The sequence below is a fragment of the Thamnophis sirtalis genome, unplaced genomic scaffold (assembly GCF_051295495.1).
Source record: "Thamnophis sirtalis isolate CommonGarterSnake01/CBP01778 unplaced genomic scaffold, rThaSir2_p1.2 scaffold_2, whole genome shotgun sequence".
In the NCBI taxonomy this organism is placed as follows: domain Eukaryota; kingdom Metazoa; phylum Chordata; class Lepidosauria; order Squamata; family Natricidae; genus Thamnophis; species Thamnophis sirtalis.
The window spans coordinates 99014374-99032756 of record NW_028261382.1 but is presented as its reverse complement, the minus strand read 5'-3'; the positions used below and the strand labels follow the sequence as shown (position 1 = coordinate 99032756).

The 18383-nt window shown below is 50.0% G+C and overlaps 1 protein-coding gene across 1 annotated transcript in view; it reads left to right on the top strand.

Annotated features, from left to right (window-relative positions):
* Positions 1–17523, top strand: part of TTC12 (tetratricopeptide repeat domain 12) — a 28736-nt gene extending 11213 nt beyond the window's left edge. The window contains exons 11-21 of the mRNA XM_087706495.1: positions 1399–1487; positions 2567–2735; positions 5492–5584; positions 5752–5815; positions 8188–8322; positions 9418–9522; positions 9926–9994; positions 11207–11308; positions 13629–13728; positions 15895–16120; positions 17310–17523. Coding sequence (XP_087562621.1) covers positions 1399–1487; positions 2567–2735; positions 5492–5584; positions 5752–5815; positions 8188–8322; positions 9418–9522; positions 9926–9994; positions 11207–11308; positions 13629–13728; positions 15895–16120; positions 17310–17385 — 1228 coding nt within the window. The 3' untranslated portion in view covers positions 17386–17523. The remainder of the gene's footprint in view (positions 1–1398; positions 1488–2566; positions 2736–5491; positions 5585–5751; positions 5816–8187; positions 8323–9417; positions 9523–9925; positions 9995–11206; positions 11309–13628; positions 13729–15894; positions 16121–17309) is intronic.
* Positions 17524–18383: the final 860 nt, after the last annotated feature.

Genomic DNA, 18383 nt, shown 5'->3' with positions numbered 1-18383 from the left:
CTCTGTGACCAGCAGGACTGATCAGCCCCCAGTCAGCCCTCCGGCAAAGAAAGGCCCTTGGCCATTAGTTTTCCCAAGAGTATCCTTTGCTGAAGCTTAAATTTCATTTCATTTATTGAATTTCTAGGCCGCCCAAATCCCGAAGGACTCCGGGCAGCTTACAGAAATGAAAAATATTAAAAAGAATTAAAACAATAAGACACAACAAAATTAAGAAGAAGCACGACATACACCCAATCAAAGGGGGGCTGGATCTCAATCAAGAGGTCAACAGCCCCAGGCCTGCCGGAAAAGCCAGATTTTAATAGCTTTACGGAAGGCCCTGAGAGTGGGTAGGGCCCGGATCTCTGGGGGTAGATCGTTCCATAGGGCCGGAGTGGCAACAATGGCTACAGGAGTAGCGTAAGCCGGATCTGAAATTTTCCCGTGCAAACACAGCAAAGGAAAATTCCCTCTCCTCTCCACTGGTTACCTGCCAATGTCCGGCCGGGGGCTTGTATATTGTTTTCAGATTACAGATTAAGATTACAGATTAATGAGCCCAGTTGAGAGGCGCAGTGGTTGGAGCGCAGCGCTGCAGGCTACTTCAGCTGACTGCTAGCTGCAGTTTGGCAGTTTAAATCTCGCCAGGCTCAAGATTGACTCAGCCTTCCGTCCTTCCGAGGTCGGTAAATGCTGACTCTGTAAACCGCTTAGAGAGGGCTGTAAAAGCACTGTGAAGAGGTAGATAGCGGGAGAAGGGCTCTGATCCTCGCCAACCTCCTCACTGTCCAAATCTGCTGCCAGCTCTGCTGGCCGTTGGCGGGACACTCCGAATTCCATCAGCCAGCCAGTGTAGATTGGCAACTACTCGGAGGAGAGCCTTCTGCTTCTGCTTCGGCTGCTCCGACCCTCTGGAACGAACTCCCCGTGGAGATCCGGACCCTCACCACCCTCCAGACCTTCCGCGCCGCACTTAAAATCTGGCTATCCCGGCTGGCCTGGGGTTAAAGATTCTAACCCCTACTCGAATTGTATGACTGTTGAGTTCTTAAATGATGTAATGTTTTTATGTTGTAAATTGTTTGTCCTTCCCCCACCCCTTTTGAACTGTGAGCCGCCCTGAGTCCCCCCAGGGAAAAGGGCGGCATACAAATAAAGTGAACTGAACTGAACTGAACTGAACAACAGAGGGAAGGTTTTGCCATGAAGGGTGAATCTCGGGCACCAGGCTTGGCGGCTTTTTATTTTTCTCTGCCGAACACTCCGACTTTGTCTCCTGAGGAGCTGAAAGGTTCTTTCAAAGCCCCCCAAATAGAGGCCAGATCCACACAGACTGTATTTGGTTACCCTGAGCAGTTCGGCAGCAAGGAGCCGGCCCGTCCTATTCTCCCTTAACCCTCCACCTTCCTACTGCAGGGTTCTCAGTGCCAAGATCACCTCGCCTGCCGAACTGGAGCTGGTTTGCGCCCTGCTTCTCCTCTGGCAAGCCGCCTGCAAAGGGAACGGTAATCTGCACCCGTCCCTCCTCCCCCAGGGGTGGGTGGGTGGGGGGTCTGTGGGCTAATTTCTTTCGAGGGAGGAGGGCAGCCCTTCGGGGCACAAGTCATACTGAGACATCCGACTGAAAGAGTGACAGGTCAAAGGTCCTGGGGGCTCAGGCAGCACTGGTAGCAAACCTGTGGATTGCTCCACACACCGCCTTCTTATATGGGTGGCAAACCGCTCTCCTTAGCCTCCCATTAGCTCCGATAGCTCCTGGAGGCTTCGCAACTCGGCCTCTGTGTGTGAGAGAGAGAGGGAGAGAGGGAGGTGGTTTGGACTGGTTCGGCCGAGTAGGTAGTCACTTAGCTGGACACACCTCCACACTGGTACTATCGGTGGCGCCATAAGCAGGACCATGAGAGCCGAGGTGGCGCAGTGGTTAGAGTGCAGCACTGCAGGCTACTTTAGCTGACTGCAGTTCAGCAGTTCGGCTGTTCAAATCCCACCAGGCTCAAGGTTGACTCAGCCTTCCATCCTTCCGAGGTGGGTAAAATGAGGACCCGGATTGTTGTTGGGGGCGATATGCTGACTCTGTAAACCGCTTAGAGAGGGCTGAAAGCCCTATGAAGCGGTATATAAGTCTAACTGCTATTGCTATCTTCTTTTTTGCTTCTGCACATGTGCAGAAGCAATTTTTTTGCTACTTCGCATGCATGCCTAGCTCACATTAAGCGTGCATGCATTAAGCGCACACACCCACAGCGCACCCCTGAGCAAACCGGCAGGAACAGAAGCCGGAAGCCACCCCCGGTGTGTGTGTGTGTGTGTGTGCTTATAATTACAAGGTGGGACGTGGATTGCTTTTCCCGTCGGCACGTGAGACATAATTTGCCCTTCGGAGGGGTGAGAAAGTCAGAGGTTCTGGAGACAGAATGTTCCTCCTTCCGCCGTTGCTCCAGGAGACAGACGGATCTCGTCACTGGGGCACGAAAGGACCTTCCGGTGGTCGCACAATTTGGGGAAGGCAGAGGGGGGCTAGGAGGAGGACTGGCGGAGCTGTTGCCTGAACCTTCCTTCTGGCTTGGCTTCCTTCTCCCTCCAGAGGAGAACCAGCGGCTGCTTCTGACTCACCCCAGCGTCAACGCTCAGCTTCCCGCTTTGCTGTGCTCGGAGGCGCCCGACGTCCAGGAACAGTGCATGGCTCTGCTCTCCCTCTACGCCCAGACGGAGCACGGGAGGACCCTCTTAATCAGGCATCTCAACACCACCAAGTAAATGGCACGGGGCTACCAGGCGGCTGAGCCCCCCCCCCCCTACCCCCACCCTGAGCCCCGGCTGGGACTTCCTGCTGAAGCAGAGATTCCAACTTTGTTGCTGTGAGGTTGCGAACTGTTAAGAAGCCCTTGGACACCTCACAAACTTTCTGAGGCTGCTGCTGACTGGCTGGATGGCCTAGTGAGCAGAGCCCCAGCAAGTCTTAATGTTAAGAAAAGGAAAGGAAGAGAAAGGAAAGGAAAGGGAAGGAAGCAATAGAAATAACATAGAGTAGAGTAGAGTAGAGTAGAGTAGAGTAGAGTAGAGTAGAGTAGAGTAGAGTAGAGTAGAATACGATAGGATAGAATAGGATAAAATAGAATAGGATAGAATAGGATAGAATAGGATAGAATAGGATAGAATAGGATAGAATAGGATAGAATAGGGTAGAATAGGGTAGAATAGAATAGGATAGGATAGGATAGAATAGAATAGAATAACAGAGTCAGAAGGGACCTTGGAGGTCTTCTAGTCCAACCCCCCTGCTTAGGCAGGAAACCCTCCACCACTTCAGACCAATGGTTACCCAACATCTTCTTAAAGACTTCCAGTGTTGGGGCCTTCACGGCTTCAAGAGCCAAGGTGGCGCAGTGGTTAGAGTGCAGCACTGCAAGCCACTTCAGCTGACTGTTATCTGCAGTTCAGCGGTTCTAATCTGTAGTTCAGCAGTTCTAATCTCACCGGCTCAAGGTTGACTCATCCTTCCATCCTTCCGAGGTGGGTGAAATGAGGACCCAGACTGTGGGGGCAATATGCTGACTCTGTAAACCGCTTAGAGAGGGCTGAAAGCCCTATGAAGCGGTATATAAGTCTAACTGCTATTGCTGTAGGCAAGTTGTTCCACTAATTAATTGTTCACACTGTCAGGAAATTTCTCTCCTTAGTTCTAGGTTGCCACGGTTGGGCCACCCCTGCTCTAAATGGGAAGTTGCGAGATGCCACATACCTGGCTGGGGGGAATTCTGGGGGTTGAAGTCCATTGGTCTTAAACTTGCCAAAGTTGGACATCCCTGCTGTAGAGAGGAATAGTGCTGACAGAGACTTAGGAGACCTCAATGGAAAGGTCCGAGCATGGCTCTCTGGGGAATTCTGGGAGTTGAAGTCCACAGGTCTTAAACTTGCCAAGGTTGGACAATCCTGATTCACAGCTTCTATCATGTTTTTTTTCAATATCTTTCTGAGTTAGCAAGAATCTTATCCACATCATGGAAATGAGGATAATTCTTGAGGGCCCTGGGGTTAGCCTCCTCCTCTTCCTCCTCCTCTTCTACCCAGTGAAATGTTCTCCTTTGAAAAACCGTTCAACACATATTTTCTGATGAAGAGGATGTTACGCAATGATTAGGTTATATCATCAAGGTTGGTTTTTTTAAAAAAAAAAAACAGAGGGGGGGGGAGTTATTTCTAATGCTGCCAGCAAGTATTTCCATGAGTCAGTCTCCTTTTGCCCACTTCTGTGGAAAATCCTGCAGCTGATATTTAATCTGTGGAGCCCAGTCAATTGCTAAGTCTCTTAACACACACCCCCTCCCCAATTCCCCAAGTGGCATCCTTAAAGGCCGGTTGGCATCACTCGGCAGGCATCAGAGCTATTCTGCTTTTTTCTCCTGGGGGGGGGCCAAAAAACGCATGAGTTGTTTTCTACAGTTTCTGCCCAGAGTTAGGGCTCGCTGATGAAGGGTCTCCCTCTTTCTGTCAAGCCACCCAAATTGTATTCCACAGAATTCATGGGACGCTGTAGAGCTTTCACTCCCTGGTGCAAGGTTTCAAGGTGCCAATTGATAAAGGTAAAGGTTCCCCTCAAACATATGTACTAGTTGTTCCTGACTCTAGAGCAGTGTTTCTCAACCTTGGCCACTTGAAGATGTCCGGACTTCAACTCCCAGAATTCCCCAGCCAGCGAATGCTGGCTGGGGAATTCTGGGGGTTGAAGTCCGGGCATCTTCAAGTGGCCAAGGTTGAGAAACACTGCTCTAGGGGGGGTTGAGGTTTGTTTTATTTATATGCCGCCCTATTCCCTACAGGGACTCAGGGCGGCGAATACTCAAGGGGGGAAGGGAACATACAAATACACAACAAGCATTTAAGATAACCAACAACCACACCTGTCGAGAGGGGAAGGGAACTCATCAACCCCAGGCCTGCCGACACAGCCAGGTTTTAACGGCTTTTCGGAAGGCCAGGAGAGAGGTGAGGGTCCGAATCTCCGCGGGGAGTTCGTTCCAAAGGGCCGGAGCTGCAACAGAGAAGCCCCCCCCCCCCGGGTCGTAGCCAGATGGCATTGGCTGGTAGACGGGACCCGGAGGAGGCCAACCCTGTGCGATCTAATGGGTCTTTGGGAGGTAATTGGCAGCAGGCGGTCTCTCAAGTACCCAGGTCCAATATCATGAAGGGCTTTATAAGTGATAACTAGCACCTTGAAGCGTATCCGGAGAGTGCTCATCTCTGTTTCAAAGCCAAAGAGCCAGCTCTCTCCGAAGACCTCTCCATGGTCATGTAGCTGGCATGACTCAATGCCGAAGGCGCACGGAACGCTGTTACCTTCCCACCAAAAGCGGTCCCTATTTTTCTACTTGCATTTTTTTTACCTGCTTTTGAACTGCTAGGTTGGCAGAAACCAACTGATAACTTTCCTTAAACTTTACTCTGACCGGTTTATTGGAATTGTAGCTCTCTTGTAAGACCTCCAGAGAACGTGCTTTCTCTTTTCCAGGTGGCTACAGACATTGATATCCTTAGTTAAAGTTGCTGATGGCAGAGCTGACAGCGCGATGAATTTGCTGACCCATTTAATCCAGGAAGAAAAGTGAGTGGCATTCTCCAGCTCCTCTGGGTCCAGGTTCGAGGCTGAATGGCATTCTGATTTGGGGATAAAAATGTCTACAAGGCAAGATTTAAATCTTGGATGGCCACATCTGTCTCTTGAAGTCCGGAGCTCAAAAGTCTTAACTCTCCGTCTTCCTTTGCTTACAGCTTCAAAATCCAGTGCCGTATCAAACTGTCCACGGAGGCCTTGCCAATTTTTATTCAGTTGCTGGTAAGCAAAATATTTTTTTTTTTAATTCCTGAAATTTGTTCGCCCGGCTACTGTTTCATGGCATTGATTCACACTGCAAGCCATCTTTTCTTTTGGACTTTAGGCCTGCCACACTTTCTACTGTCTGCTTTCTCTTGTGGGAAAATACAGATTTGGGTGATATGTAGCCATAATAACATTCTTCTTAGAAAGTCAAGGTCATCCTTTGCCTCGGCACCTGACCGGAACTGGATGGGAGGAATCTGTATTTGTGGCCGTGGAAGATTGGACCATGGGATGGATTTATGGGCATGGAGGCAAGATCTTGAACTTTCAACTGGGTGGGGAAAACCGGGAAGCTTTCAGATTCGGGTTTCCCCAGATGTGCCAACACGGCTCTCTTCATTAAATTGGAACTTTGAGGAACCTCTTGTCTCGGATTCTTATTTTCTTTTGGGTGCTATTTGGAACCCTGACAAGATGGAGGTTTTATGAGAAAGGATAACAGGGAGTTTAAGTGTTTGCTGGACCATTCTTCCATCCCAGAATTGCGGCGATGGGGTTGAGAGGACATTAGCAATGGTGGTCATCCATCCCTCTCCCCATCTCAAATCGTCTGCAGCTGCCGTCTTCTCATTCCACCTCCTTCTGCAGGAGTTGAGGTTGTAAATAGGACTCTTTCACTCTGTTGGAGTCTTTCAGAAGCATGATTTTAGCCCTGGGTCTAATTTTACGGGCCTCGGTGCACTGCTCGAGATTGTTTTCATGCCTTCGGGTTTCTTTCCCTGAGAAATGTCTCAGAATCCACTTCAAAGTCTGCTTTGAGCTCCTGACGGCTTTCCCCATCCTTCTTCCTTTCCCCTTATTTATCTTTCATTTTGTTTTATTTATTTATTTTTATTTATTTAGTTAGTCAGTCACTCATGTACAAGATAGCAGGAATAAGAATAAACACGAATAAGAACACAGGAAATGAGTACAAGTAAATGAGGACAGTAGGACACAGACAGAAGGCACGCTGGTGCGCTTATGCACGCCCCCTTTATGGACCTCTTAGGCAGTGTTTTTCAACCTTGGCAACTTGAAGATGTCTGGACTTCAACTCCCAGAATTCCCCAGCCAGCGAATGCTGGCTGGGGAATTCTGGGAGTTGAAGTCCAGACATCTTCAAGTTGCCAAGGTTGAAAAACACTGCTCTTAGGAATGGGGTGAGGTCCACAGTAGACAGTTTGAGGTCGAAGCTGTGGGGCTTTGAGGATGTAACAATAGAGTCAGGTAGAGCATTCCAGGCGTTGACCACCCTGTGGCTGAAGTCGTATTTCCTGCAATCGAGTTTGGAGCGGTTGACCTTGAGTTTGTATCGATTGTTTGCCCGAGTATTATTGAGGTTGAAGCTGAAGAAGTCTTTGACAGTTAGGACGTTGTAGCAGATAATTTTGTGTACTACGCTTAGATCATACCATAGGTGGCGTAGTTCTAGGTTGTCCAAGCCCAAAATTTTCAGCCTGGTTATGTAAGGGATTCTATTGTGAGCAGAGCAGGGGTGGGTTTCAGGCGGTTCGCGGCGGTCCCCGTGAACCAGTTGGTCGGCGAACCCGGAAGTAAGTAACTTCCGGGAACGCCGAAGGATCCACCCGCCCGCCCGCGTTTCTTACCCGGTTTTGACGAGTTCTGCGCTTCCACGCATGCGCAGAACGCATACAGCGCCTGCGCGATCCTCCAGGAGCAGCTGGAGCATCGCACAGGTGCTAGTACGCATGTGTGCACTGTGCGCGTGCACGAGGACGCCGCCGGCCCCGTTCCAACCGAACCGGTTGGAACGGGGCGAGAAACCCACCCCTGGAGCAGGGGAATGGAGTACTCTTCTTGTGAAATACCGCTCGGTTGTGTTATTGTCCGATGTACAGTGGGGATTCCAGGCAGACGAGCTGTATTCGAGGATTGGTCTGGCAAAGGTTTTTGTATGCCCTAGTTCAGTGTTTCTCAACCTTGGCAACTTGAAGATGTCCGGACTTCAACTCTCAGAATTCCCCAGCCAGCATTCGCTGGCTGGGGAATTCTGGGAGTTGAAGTCCAGACATCTTCAAGTTGCCAAGGTTGAGAAACACTGCCCTAGTTTACAGTACAATGTTACCGGAGAAGGATCTTCGCAAGATTAGGTTTGACAACTCTTAATGCCTTTTTACTGGTTTTGTTTTTTCCTGTTGATATCTCAACACCGACTCTTCTCTCTCTAAGCGTGAACAATTTCTGAACACTCTAGAAAAGTAGAGATCCACGAGGTGGGATTTTATTTCTTTTTGGAATATTCCAGGCTGCCTGTGGCTTTCAGCCTCGACTGGAGTTCTTACCGGGGGTGAACCTAACGGAGCTGTTCTCTCTTTTATCTCCAGAGCTCTTCCAAGCCCTTGAACGAGGCGGTCCTTGGCCGCTGCATCGCCCTCATGGGGGATCTCTGCTCAGACGTGGTCATCCGGATGCAGATGACTGAGAACCAGGAATGCTGGCAAGCTTGCTCGAGCTTCGCGGTAAGTTTGGCTCTTTGCTGCTGCCAGTTTATCGTCCGTTCGGCTGCTCCTTCCTTTCACGCCCCCTCCTCCCCCCCCCCCCCCAGTCTCCTTTCTGCTCCATTAGCCCCGTTGGAAATGGGAAGCTCAGCTGACAGATCAGGCCTCCTGAGTCATAACTCCTTCCTTTCTGCCACGAAGCAGAAGAGGCTGTTTGTGGCCACCTGGCCCTTCTCTAACCACGTCAACGCTCTCGGGGGTGTTTTTGCTTTGCTGTTACAAACCGAAGCCCTCCCCCCTTTGATCTCAGCCAGGCTGATGGGCCAACAAGTTAGTCCGTTCCTCAACAATCCCCTGGCCGTCCATCTCCAGCGTTTCTGACGGTCAGGTCTGCCAACTTCGCCTTGGCGCCTCGCTTGGCGTCCTTGCCATTAAAGGCTAAGAGAGAGGAGGGGGGCGTGGGGTGGGGAGAAACGGGCAGTCAACATGCATGGAAACTTGATGGGAGGGGGAAATGATAGCTTGACGAAGAGCAGGAGAGCTCGGAACCGGTTTGTGCCAGCACCCGAGGCCGCGCACCAGAGGTGGGCTCCTATCGGTACGGACTGGTTCGGCTGAGTAGGTAGTAACTCGGCCGTCCACCCCCCTGAACCAGTTCTTTCAGCAGCGACATAGGCGCCGCCATCTTGTTTTTTTGCTTCTGTGCATACACATGTAGCGCACATCAAGTGCACCTGCGTGCAAAGCCCGTCGGACCAGCAGTAGACGAAGCTGGAACCCACCCCTGCCGTGCACTCTGAGGAAGAATGTAAATTACCTGAACCAACTCAGTGTTCTCAAAACAATGACTCTTACTGGCTGAAGATGGACTGGTCATGAGGGGAGGGCTGGGATGGAGGGAAACCTCCTGTATCTTTTGAGCACAGGGAATTTAATTCCCCACCTGACTCTACTGCAAGCAACAACTTTTAGTACAACCAACTTATTACATCAACCGAATGGAGTCGAGGGTCTTTCCTTCCTGTGAGGCCGCGCTGGGGCTGGCCTGACACTAAGAAAAAGAAGCCCAAATCCAGGGCTGATTTCGTAGCAAGGTTTTGTTTTCTGCTTCCGTAGAATCAATGCTTCAATGAAAACAGCTTCGCCAGATATCCCGAGTGTTTGCACGCAATCCTAGGCCTTATGATGAACCTCTCCCTGGAGCCCAACTCGGTCATTGAGGTGATTTATAAGCTTGCATCACTTGGGGGGGGGGGGGGTCTCCGAACATCTGAAATTCTCCTCTGATCTCTGGAAAAAATTCTTTCCATGCCGGTCAATCTTTAGGGAGAATCCTTTAAGGTTAGGTTGAAGGTGAACTCTGACCTGGGAAGAGTTCCTCCTTGGCGTGGATGGGTCTGGGGGTTTGGTGGGCTTACCGATTGTCCCTTTATCTACATCCCTGTGAGATAGCAAGGGGCTGGGTGAAGCTTCTGCCCCCAACAAGCTTTGGGTCTGAGCAGGTCTCAGCCCAGCATGTTCTCCCGGCGTCCTTCTGTCCGAGGAAGCTTTGGGGTTTGCCCTCCAGCGTCCTAATGAAACTGCCCTTCTGCTCTTTGCACTCTAATCCTGGCGGTTGTTTCAGGAACTGGCCACGGAAATCACTGACACGTGCATCTCTCTCTTCAACAGCCCGGACGGGAGGATCGTCACAGTGAGTGTTAGACCATAGACCATAGAATAGCCTGGAGTTGGAAGGGAGCTTGGAGGTCTTCTAGTCTCAAGCAGGAGACCCTGTACTGTTTCAGACAAGCGGCTGTCCAGTCTCTTCTTGAAAACCTCCAGTGATGGAGCGACCACGATTTCTGGTGGCAAGCAGTTCCACTGATTAATTGTCCTCACTATTAGGAAGTTTCTCCTTAATTTCAGGTTGTTTCTCTCCTTGATTAGTTCCCACCCATCGTTTCTTGTCCTGCCTTCTGGTGCTTTGGAGAATAGCTTGACTCCCTCCTGTCTGTGGCAGCCCCTCAAATACTGGAACAGGGTCTGTCTTAGGCTCCCACGGTTCTGCTCTTTCCTCCTTGGGCCTTGGAACAAGCAAGATGGCAGAGAGCTGGCTGGCCTTCTTTATAGCAGTTAGCAATAGCAGTTAGACTTATATACTGCTTCATAGGGCTTTCAGCCCTCTCTAAGCGGTTTACAGAGTCAGCATATCGCCCCCACAATCTGGGTCCTCATTTCACCCAGATAGATAGATAGATGATAGATAGATAGATAGATAGATAGATAGATAGATAGATAGATAGATAGATAGATAGATAGATAGATAGATAGATAGATAGATAGACAGACAGACAGACAGATAGCAATAGCAATAGCAGTTAGACTTATATACCGCTTCATAGGGCTTTCAGCCCTCTCTAAGCAGTTTACAGAGTCAGCATATCGCCCCCACAGTCTGGGTCCTCATTTCACCCAGATAGATAGATAGATAGATGATAGATAGATAGATAGATAGATAGATAGATAGATAGATAGATAGATAGACAGATAGCAATAGCAATAGCAGTTAGACTTATATACCGCTTCATAGGGCTTTCAGCCCTCTCTAAGCGGTTTACAGAGTCAGCATATCGCCCCCACAGTCTGGGTCCTCATTTCACCCACCTCGGAAGGATGGAAGGCTGAGTCAAACCTGAGCCAGTGAGATTTGAACCGCTGAACTGCAGATAACAGTCAGCTGAAGTGGCCTCTTCAGTACTGCACCCTAACCACTGCGCCACCTCGGCTCTTTCTTTGCCGTTGACGTGACCAGCTAGCCCAGGAACCCAGAGGGGCCAACTGGACAGCTCATTTTGGAGAAGCGTTTCACCGCGACCCCCTTTCCCTGCTGTGGTGCCCCATTTCCCCCTTGTTTCCCTTCCAGAGAGCCGTGGGGCTTTTGAGCCACGTCCTGAAGGCCAGCCCGGTGGCTCTGGAAGAAGCCGTGAGGCAAGACGTGGTGAGGAGAATGATCCGGTTCCTGAAGGTGATTTGCCGTTTTCCCCGTGGCTTTTGCCTGTTTCGGAGCCATTGTTTCCACCCCGGTGGCCTTGAAGTGCTTCCTGCCCAATGCGTGAGCAGACAGAAGGATGGAGCGTGAAGGCCCAATCGGCTTGTTTTCCATCTTCCCTGGCGTCGGTTGCACATTGTGGGTTTTAGCTCTTCTTCTCCTCCCCTGCAGCGTTCATCCTTTCAGCCAAACTCTGCAGAATCAAAGAGCAGAGAGAGCATCTGGCTGGGCCTTTCTGCTTCTCCTACACCAATGGTTCCCAAACTTGGCAACTTTAAGACGTGTGGACTTCAACTCCCAGAATTCTCCAGCCAGCAGAACTGGCTGGAGAATTCTGGGAGTTGAAGTCCACACGTCTTAAAGTTGTCAACTTTGAAGACCTCTGATCTAACTGGAGAGATTGTAGAGGAAGGGATTACAAGAGAGTAAATTATGCTGGCTGGAGAATTCTGGGAGTTGAACTCCACAAGTCTTAAAGTTGCCAAGTTTGGGAACCACTGTTCTACACCAGTGAGGGCGAACCATTTTGGCACCGAGTTCCCCAACCGGAACATGCGTCCATGAACGTGCTCCGGAGTGCCGGAAACCCAAGACCAGCTGGCTGGCATTCGCATGGCTGTTATTGGCCAGGTTTGGCCTTTTGGGGGCAGTTTCAGGGTGTTTGGGGGCCATTTTGAAGCCATTTTTGGGGTCATTTTGACCGAAAAAACCAGCCCCAAAACGGCCTGAAAAGAGCCCAGAAAATGGCCCCAAACAGACTGTTCTGGGGCCGTTTTCCGGAGTGCCCTCCGGCACCTGCAAAGACCAGTGCCAGATCAGCTGGCGATGGCGTGCGTGCCCACAGTGAGGGCTCTGCAGGGCACCTCTGGCATCGTGCCATAGGTTCACCACCAACGTCCTACACAGTAGCTGTTACAGTTTTTCTCGTCGTCCTGGTCAAAACAGAAGCACACGACTGTTTCCCGTAATGGACCTTGCGATCAGGAGCAGCTTCCCATACGTTTCCTTACCCTCTTCTCCTCCCAGCAGCCTTTCAGCTGGAGGAGCCAGGGGGAGGGTGTTCTGCCAGTGCCGTGAGCCCCGCTTCCCTCTCTGCCTCGGGGCAGGGGTGACCTTCTCCTCAGAGACCCAGCTGTCCCCTGAGCCCTCGATCAGCTGACGGTGACGAACTCCCTCGAGCCGGCGGTGCAGAACGGAACGGCCTGTTCCGTTCCCTGCCTCTTTAATGCGCTCTTAGCTGCTGAACGGGGGGGGGGGGGGGTTTCCTCCCTCAGCCCTTTCCCTCCCTCCAAAGAAACCGAGATTGATGGGCTGTCAGAGCAGGGAGGGGAGGGGGCTGGCCGAGCAACTACCCCAGGCGATAGATGCGAATGGGGTCCTGGTGGTATCGGAGCAGCAGAAAGAAGACCATCTCGGCTCCAGGTTCACGCACTGCCTGAGGCAGAACGCTGGAGGAAGAACATGGGGTGGAAAGGAAGAGAAAAATGTGAAATACCGTATTTTTCGGAGTATAAGACGCACCTTTTTTTCCTCAAAAAAGGAATACAACATTGAATAGACTTAATACAGCATTTTTGGCCTTCTGAAACAACGCCCACTTTGGAAAAATGGCCGTGCATAGCTTTTAGGAGGCTTCCAGAGTGCTCCTGGGGGCTGGGGAGGGCAAAAATGAGTGAAAAATGCGCCTCCTCCCCCAGCCCCCAGGAGCACTCTATAAGTCTCCTAAAGGCTATGCATGCCCTTTTTTTTTTGACAAAAAATGGGCCAGTTTTTGCTCATTTTTGCCTCCCCCAGCCCCTTGAAGCACTTTATAAACCTCTTAAAGCCTATGCATGCCCTTTCCCCCCCCCCCCCACAAAAAATGGACTGTTTTGAGGAGATCTTCAGAGTGCAAAAACTTTTTTTTTAATTTGCCTCTTCAAAATCTTGATGCATCTTATACTCTGAAAAATACAATAGATGCTTCTGGGGTCTTTGGGGAAAGAAGAGAGGTGATACAGCTGGTTTTGCAGTGAGAGGAAGGAAGAGGTTTGAGTCCAAATCAGTGATGAAATCTATTTTTTTTTTGCTACCAGTTCTGTGGGTGTGGCTTGCTGATGGGGGAGAACTGGTAAATACCACCTCTGGCTGGCCCTGCCCACATCTATCCTCTGCCTCCCGAGTCCCAGCTGATCAGGAGGAAATGGGGATTTTGCAGTATCCTTCTCACACCTACCAAACCATGCCCACAGACCCGGTAGTAAAAAAAAAATTGAATCCCACCACTGGAGAGGGTCTTTTTCTGTCTTCGGTCTAGGCTGGCGGGCAAACCACAACGGATTATGCCATGAAGGTCCTTGCCACTTGTGCCAAGGGTAGCCGGTTGGCTTCGATGCAGATGGTGAAACTGGATAAAAGTAAGTGTGGCTGCCTTTGGCTCAATCTAGGGCAGTGTTTTTGATTTTAAACTTGTACGGCTTTCAGAGGGGTTGGACTTCCACTTCCAGAATTCCCCAGCCAGCATGGCTGGCTGGGGAATTCTGGGAGGTGAAGTCCAACCCCTCTGAATGTTGGTACGATTGAGCAACTGCCCCAGGCTGCCAGAGAAGCCAAGAGATATGAGATACGGCCTCTGGATTATGTCCCTCTCTTTCTTTAAAAAACAACAACACAGCTTTGTGGGGCAGAAGCTGCCCACCTTAAGGCCACCCTGTATCCCTTTGAGGCATCTTCCCAGTTCCAGCCTGCTTAGAAAAATAGGACTGACTGCCCCAAAAGGATCCCCTTCCTTTAGGGAAGTTTTTCTCAGCTGGGCTTCCACAAGAAGCCATGATCGCCAACATTAAATATACATTTTATTTTGAACTCTGCACACCCCGCAGTTCTAGCGCTCTCAGCCCTGGGAATTGTTACTCTCCACAATTCAGCTACCGACTCGCCTCCTGTTGTAAAACACGGACTGTTTAGGTTAGAGATGAATGGTGTCGTTACGTTTTTATCTGTCTTGTTCCATGAGAGCTGGAAATCGTTTCAAGGGTTCCCTCTGGGATCAAATCGTTGCAAAATTCTGTGGCTGCCTGAGGGGAAAAAAACACTTATTGTAGGTTTTACTTTAGAGCATCTGTCCCACTCAGGTGTCCTTGGAAAATGAGCAGGATGGCTTCCTCTTCATTGGAGGTTCAGATTATGGAGGGAGGGAGGAAAAGGAGGAAAACCCTAGGATTTTCCTTTTGAAGGAAAGCCCCCCCCTCCTCCTGGCAAGAGGACTCAGGGGTGCAACAAGAGCCAGAGACGGGAATGGGGCAACTCACCACAGCCAACTCACCACAGCCAACTCACCACGGCCAACTCTCCATGGCCAACTCTCCATGGCCAACTCTCCATGGCCAACTCAACATGGCCAACTCAACATGGCCAACTCAACATGGCCAACTCAACATGGCCAATTCAACATGGCCAACTCAACATGGCCAACTCAACAAGGCCAACTCAACATGGCCAACTCAACATGGCCAACTCAACATGGCCAACTCAACATGGCCAACTCAACATGGCCAACTCAACATGGCCAACTCAACATGGCCAACTCAACATGGCCAACTCAATGTCCAACTCTCTATGGCCAACTCACCATGGCAACTCTCCATGGCCAACTCTCCATGGCCCACTCTCCATGCCCAACTCTCCATGCCAAACTCTCCATGCCAAACTCTCCATGCCAAACTCTCCATGCCCAACTTGCTGCAGGACAATTCAACAATTCTATTGAATTATTTACATTAAGTAAAAATTATTTTAATTTTTGCCCTTCCCATTTCATTCTGTCCCTCCTTTTGCATCCTTTCTTTAATGATTCTATCCCACCCTTTCTTTCATATTAGTGTAACTCTTGTCCCGCAGCTAGTTGCCCCATGTTGAGTTGGCCGTGAAGAGTTGTCATAGGCCCTCCAGAGACTCCCTGAACAAACAGGGCTCTCCGGCGGCTTCTGCCCTTTGCGATTGTGGTGACTTGCAGACAACAACACATCTTCTGCCCTAACCCTTTGGTGTCCTGATCAGTGGACCTCATAGTAGCACAACAGAACTCAATTATTGCTGCTAGTTTCCGGACAAGATTGTTTTAAGTTGCACCTATTACGATCTTGTCTTTTTGTATTTTAAACGTTATGTCGTAGCGCCTGCCTTGTTTTAACTGTGATGCCTCTGAGACGAATAAACCCACGAGAGGACTCTTTCTGGAAAGTTACAGTAGCTCTGTTCTCCAGCCAAAAACCTCCATTGCTATGTAGCCCCGGTGCCGGCTGGCTTCCTGGCCCTCGAATCACCTTGCAACCTCATTCCTCTGGCTGCTTTTGGAGGCTGTTGACCTCCTTGATGGCTGGCTCAAAGGTCTTCTTTTCTGGGATGGAGAGTTTAATTGGCATGGCCTCCCCCACATTCCCCATCTAGAGAATTGAGCTGTTCCTCCTTCCATCTCGCCTTTCCACAAATCCCTTTGGCACGGAGGGAATTAACCTTCCAGTGTAGCCTTTTGCTCTTCCCCAGATCCTCTTCGGGGGTCTCTTTTGCTCTCTTCCCCCCAGAATGCAGGCTGTTGACGAAGCTTCTGTCCTGCCCGAACGAGGCGGTGGCAGGGAACGCTGCTTTCTGCCTGGGGAAATGCCTGGAGGTGCCCGGGACAGCCACCAACTTGCTCGACACGGACGTGGTCAGGATCCTGCTGAGAGCCACCACCCGCGATGCCCAAAACCCCCACGGGCAAGAGAACGCCGCCATAGCCTTAGGGAAACTCTGTGCCTCTGATGCCAGGCAAGTCTTCTTCGTAGTGGGCAGGCCGGGAATCATCCCCCATCCCTTTGGGCTCCTGGCAGGGGTGACATGATGCTACCGGTTCTGACAGGTTCGCCGGACCTGGTACTAAAAAAAATGCTTTTAAAAAGTTTTTTAAAAAAGAGGTTACCACGATCACGCTGCACAGCTGATTGTCACAGCTGATGAAGCTTTTAGCAATAGCAATAGCAATAGCAGTAGACTTATATACCGCTTCATAGGGCTTTCAGCCCTCTCTAAGCGGTTTACAGAGTCAGCATATCGCCCCCAACAACAATCTGGGTCCTCATTTTACCCACCTCGGAAGGATGGAAGGCTGAGTCAACCCTGAGCCGGTGAGATTTGAACCGCTGAACTGCTGATCTAGCAGTAGCCTGCAGTGCTGCATTTAACCACTGCGCCACCTTGGCTCCTGGCTTCTTTTTACATTTTTTAAAGTAGGCTTAAGTGTGTCCCATGTTGTCCTCCTGGTACTTCTGGGGCAGCAGATTGAGGTTTGTAATCTACTTACGAAAGACCAGGACTTGATACCACGAAAGTGAGAGAAACAGGTTTATTAGATGCATCGAGTTCAGCGTGTTCACACAAACCAAAATCTGAACTGGCCTGAGCTCTGCCCAGGATCCTACTTTTATGCCGTGTTCCACACGGAGCATTCTCAAGGCGTTTCCATACACGAGACAAGCATGACATTTCGAAAAGGGGAAGTTCACTTTGGAATGTTACAGCAAAGTACATAGGAGAAATATAAAAGAGAGAAGTTCCTATTTTATCTTAAGCTGTCAGCAGCTTTTACCTCTGTTCTATCTCTCACTTCCTGTGCCCCCACTTTACAGGGTCTTGCCACACTGTTCAGCCCTATTTGTAATACTTATGAGGAAGTTGGGGAGAAGAGTTCACTGCAGCTAAAAGTCAACTTGGGGACTCCAGGGCGCTAGAATGAAAAGCCAAACTAAAATGAATTTATAAGGTCCATTCTATTAAGACCACCTAACCTGGCCAGCCACTGGTGGGTTTACCTGTGCAACCCATGCTGTATCAGTAGAAGGTGTAGAAAATGCCCGCTGCCCTCTTCTGCTTGCTGGTAAATCTGCCGAGAGCCTCCTTCAGCTCCGTCCCACCCGCATCTCTGATCCGGTTTTGCTGTCTCTCTCTCCGGTCTTTCCAGGCACACCAGCCGGCTGCGAGAGCTGAACGGAATGGCGGCCCTGACTGCTTCCATCAGGAAGATGCCAGGCCCTTAGGATGCCAGGAGACGGCCCAGAGAGAGGGATTCTGTGCCCAGCACCCCATCCCGGGGTTGGAACTCTGCTTCCTTTGGACAATAAAGAGGATTAAAAGCAGGGCGGGGGCAGCGGGAGAGGGAGAAGGTCATAAAAATATGTTATCAAGGTTAATAAACCGCTTGGAACACTGCCTGGATTAAAGTGGTTTCCCTCTGTTTATAAAAATGCAGAGGCAATTCTAGGAGCCAATTCCTTATCCGGGTAGGAAATTGCCACTTTCAAAAGGAGCTTCTTCCAAAAAAAAAAAAAATAGGAAGAAGGCATTACTTGAGGTTTGGACACAGACCAAGTCCGGCTGGATCCCTTGGGATCTGAGTAATTGGGTTCTCACCCTTTCCTTGTTTCTGAGTGTTTCGTGCTGTGAATCCTGGGTACAGATAGATTGCAGGCTTCAGGCTTTCAAATTGTCCTGGTGGACAATTGTTTAAATAGGAGCCAGCCGTGTGCTGCAGCAGCCAAAAAGGCCAATGCAATCCTAGGCTGCATCAACAGAGGGATAGAATCAAGATCAGGTGAAGGGTTAATACCACTTTATAAGGCCTTGGGAAGGCCACACTTGGAATATTTGCATTCAGTTTTGGTCCCCACGATGTAGAAAAGATGTGGAGACTCTGGAAAGAGTGCAGAGAAGAGCAAGAAAGATGATTAGGGGAGTGGAGGGTAAAACATAGGAAGAACGGTTGCAGGAACTGGGAATGTCTAGTTTGATGAAAAGAAGGATCAGGGGAGACAGGATAGCAGTGCTCCAATATCTCAGGGGCTGCCACAAAGAAGAGGGAGTCAAGCTATTTTCCAAGGCACCCGAGGGCAGAACAAGAAGCAATGGGTGGAAACTAATTAAGGAGTGAAACAACTTGGAACTAAAGAGAAATTTCCTGTCAGTGAGAACAATTAATCAGTGGAACGACTTGCCTCCAGAAATTGTGAATGCCCCAACACTGGATGTTTTAAAGAAG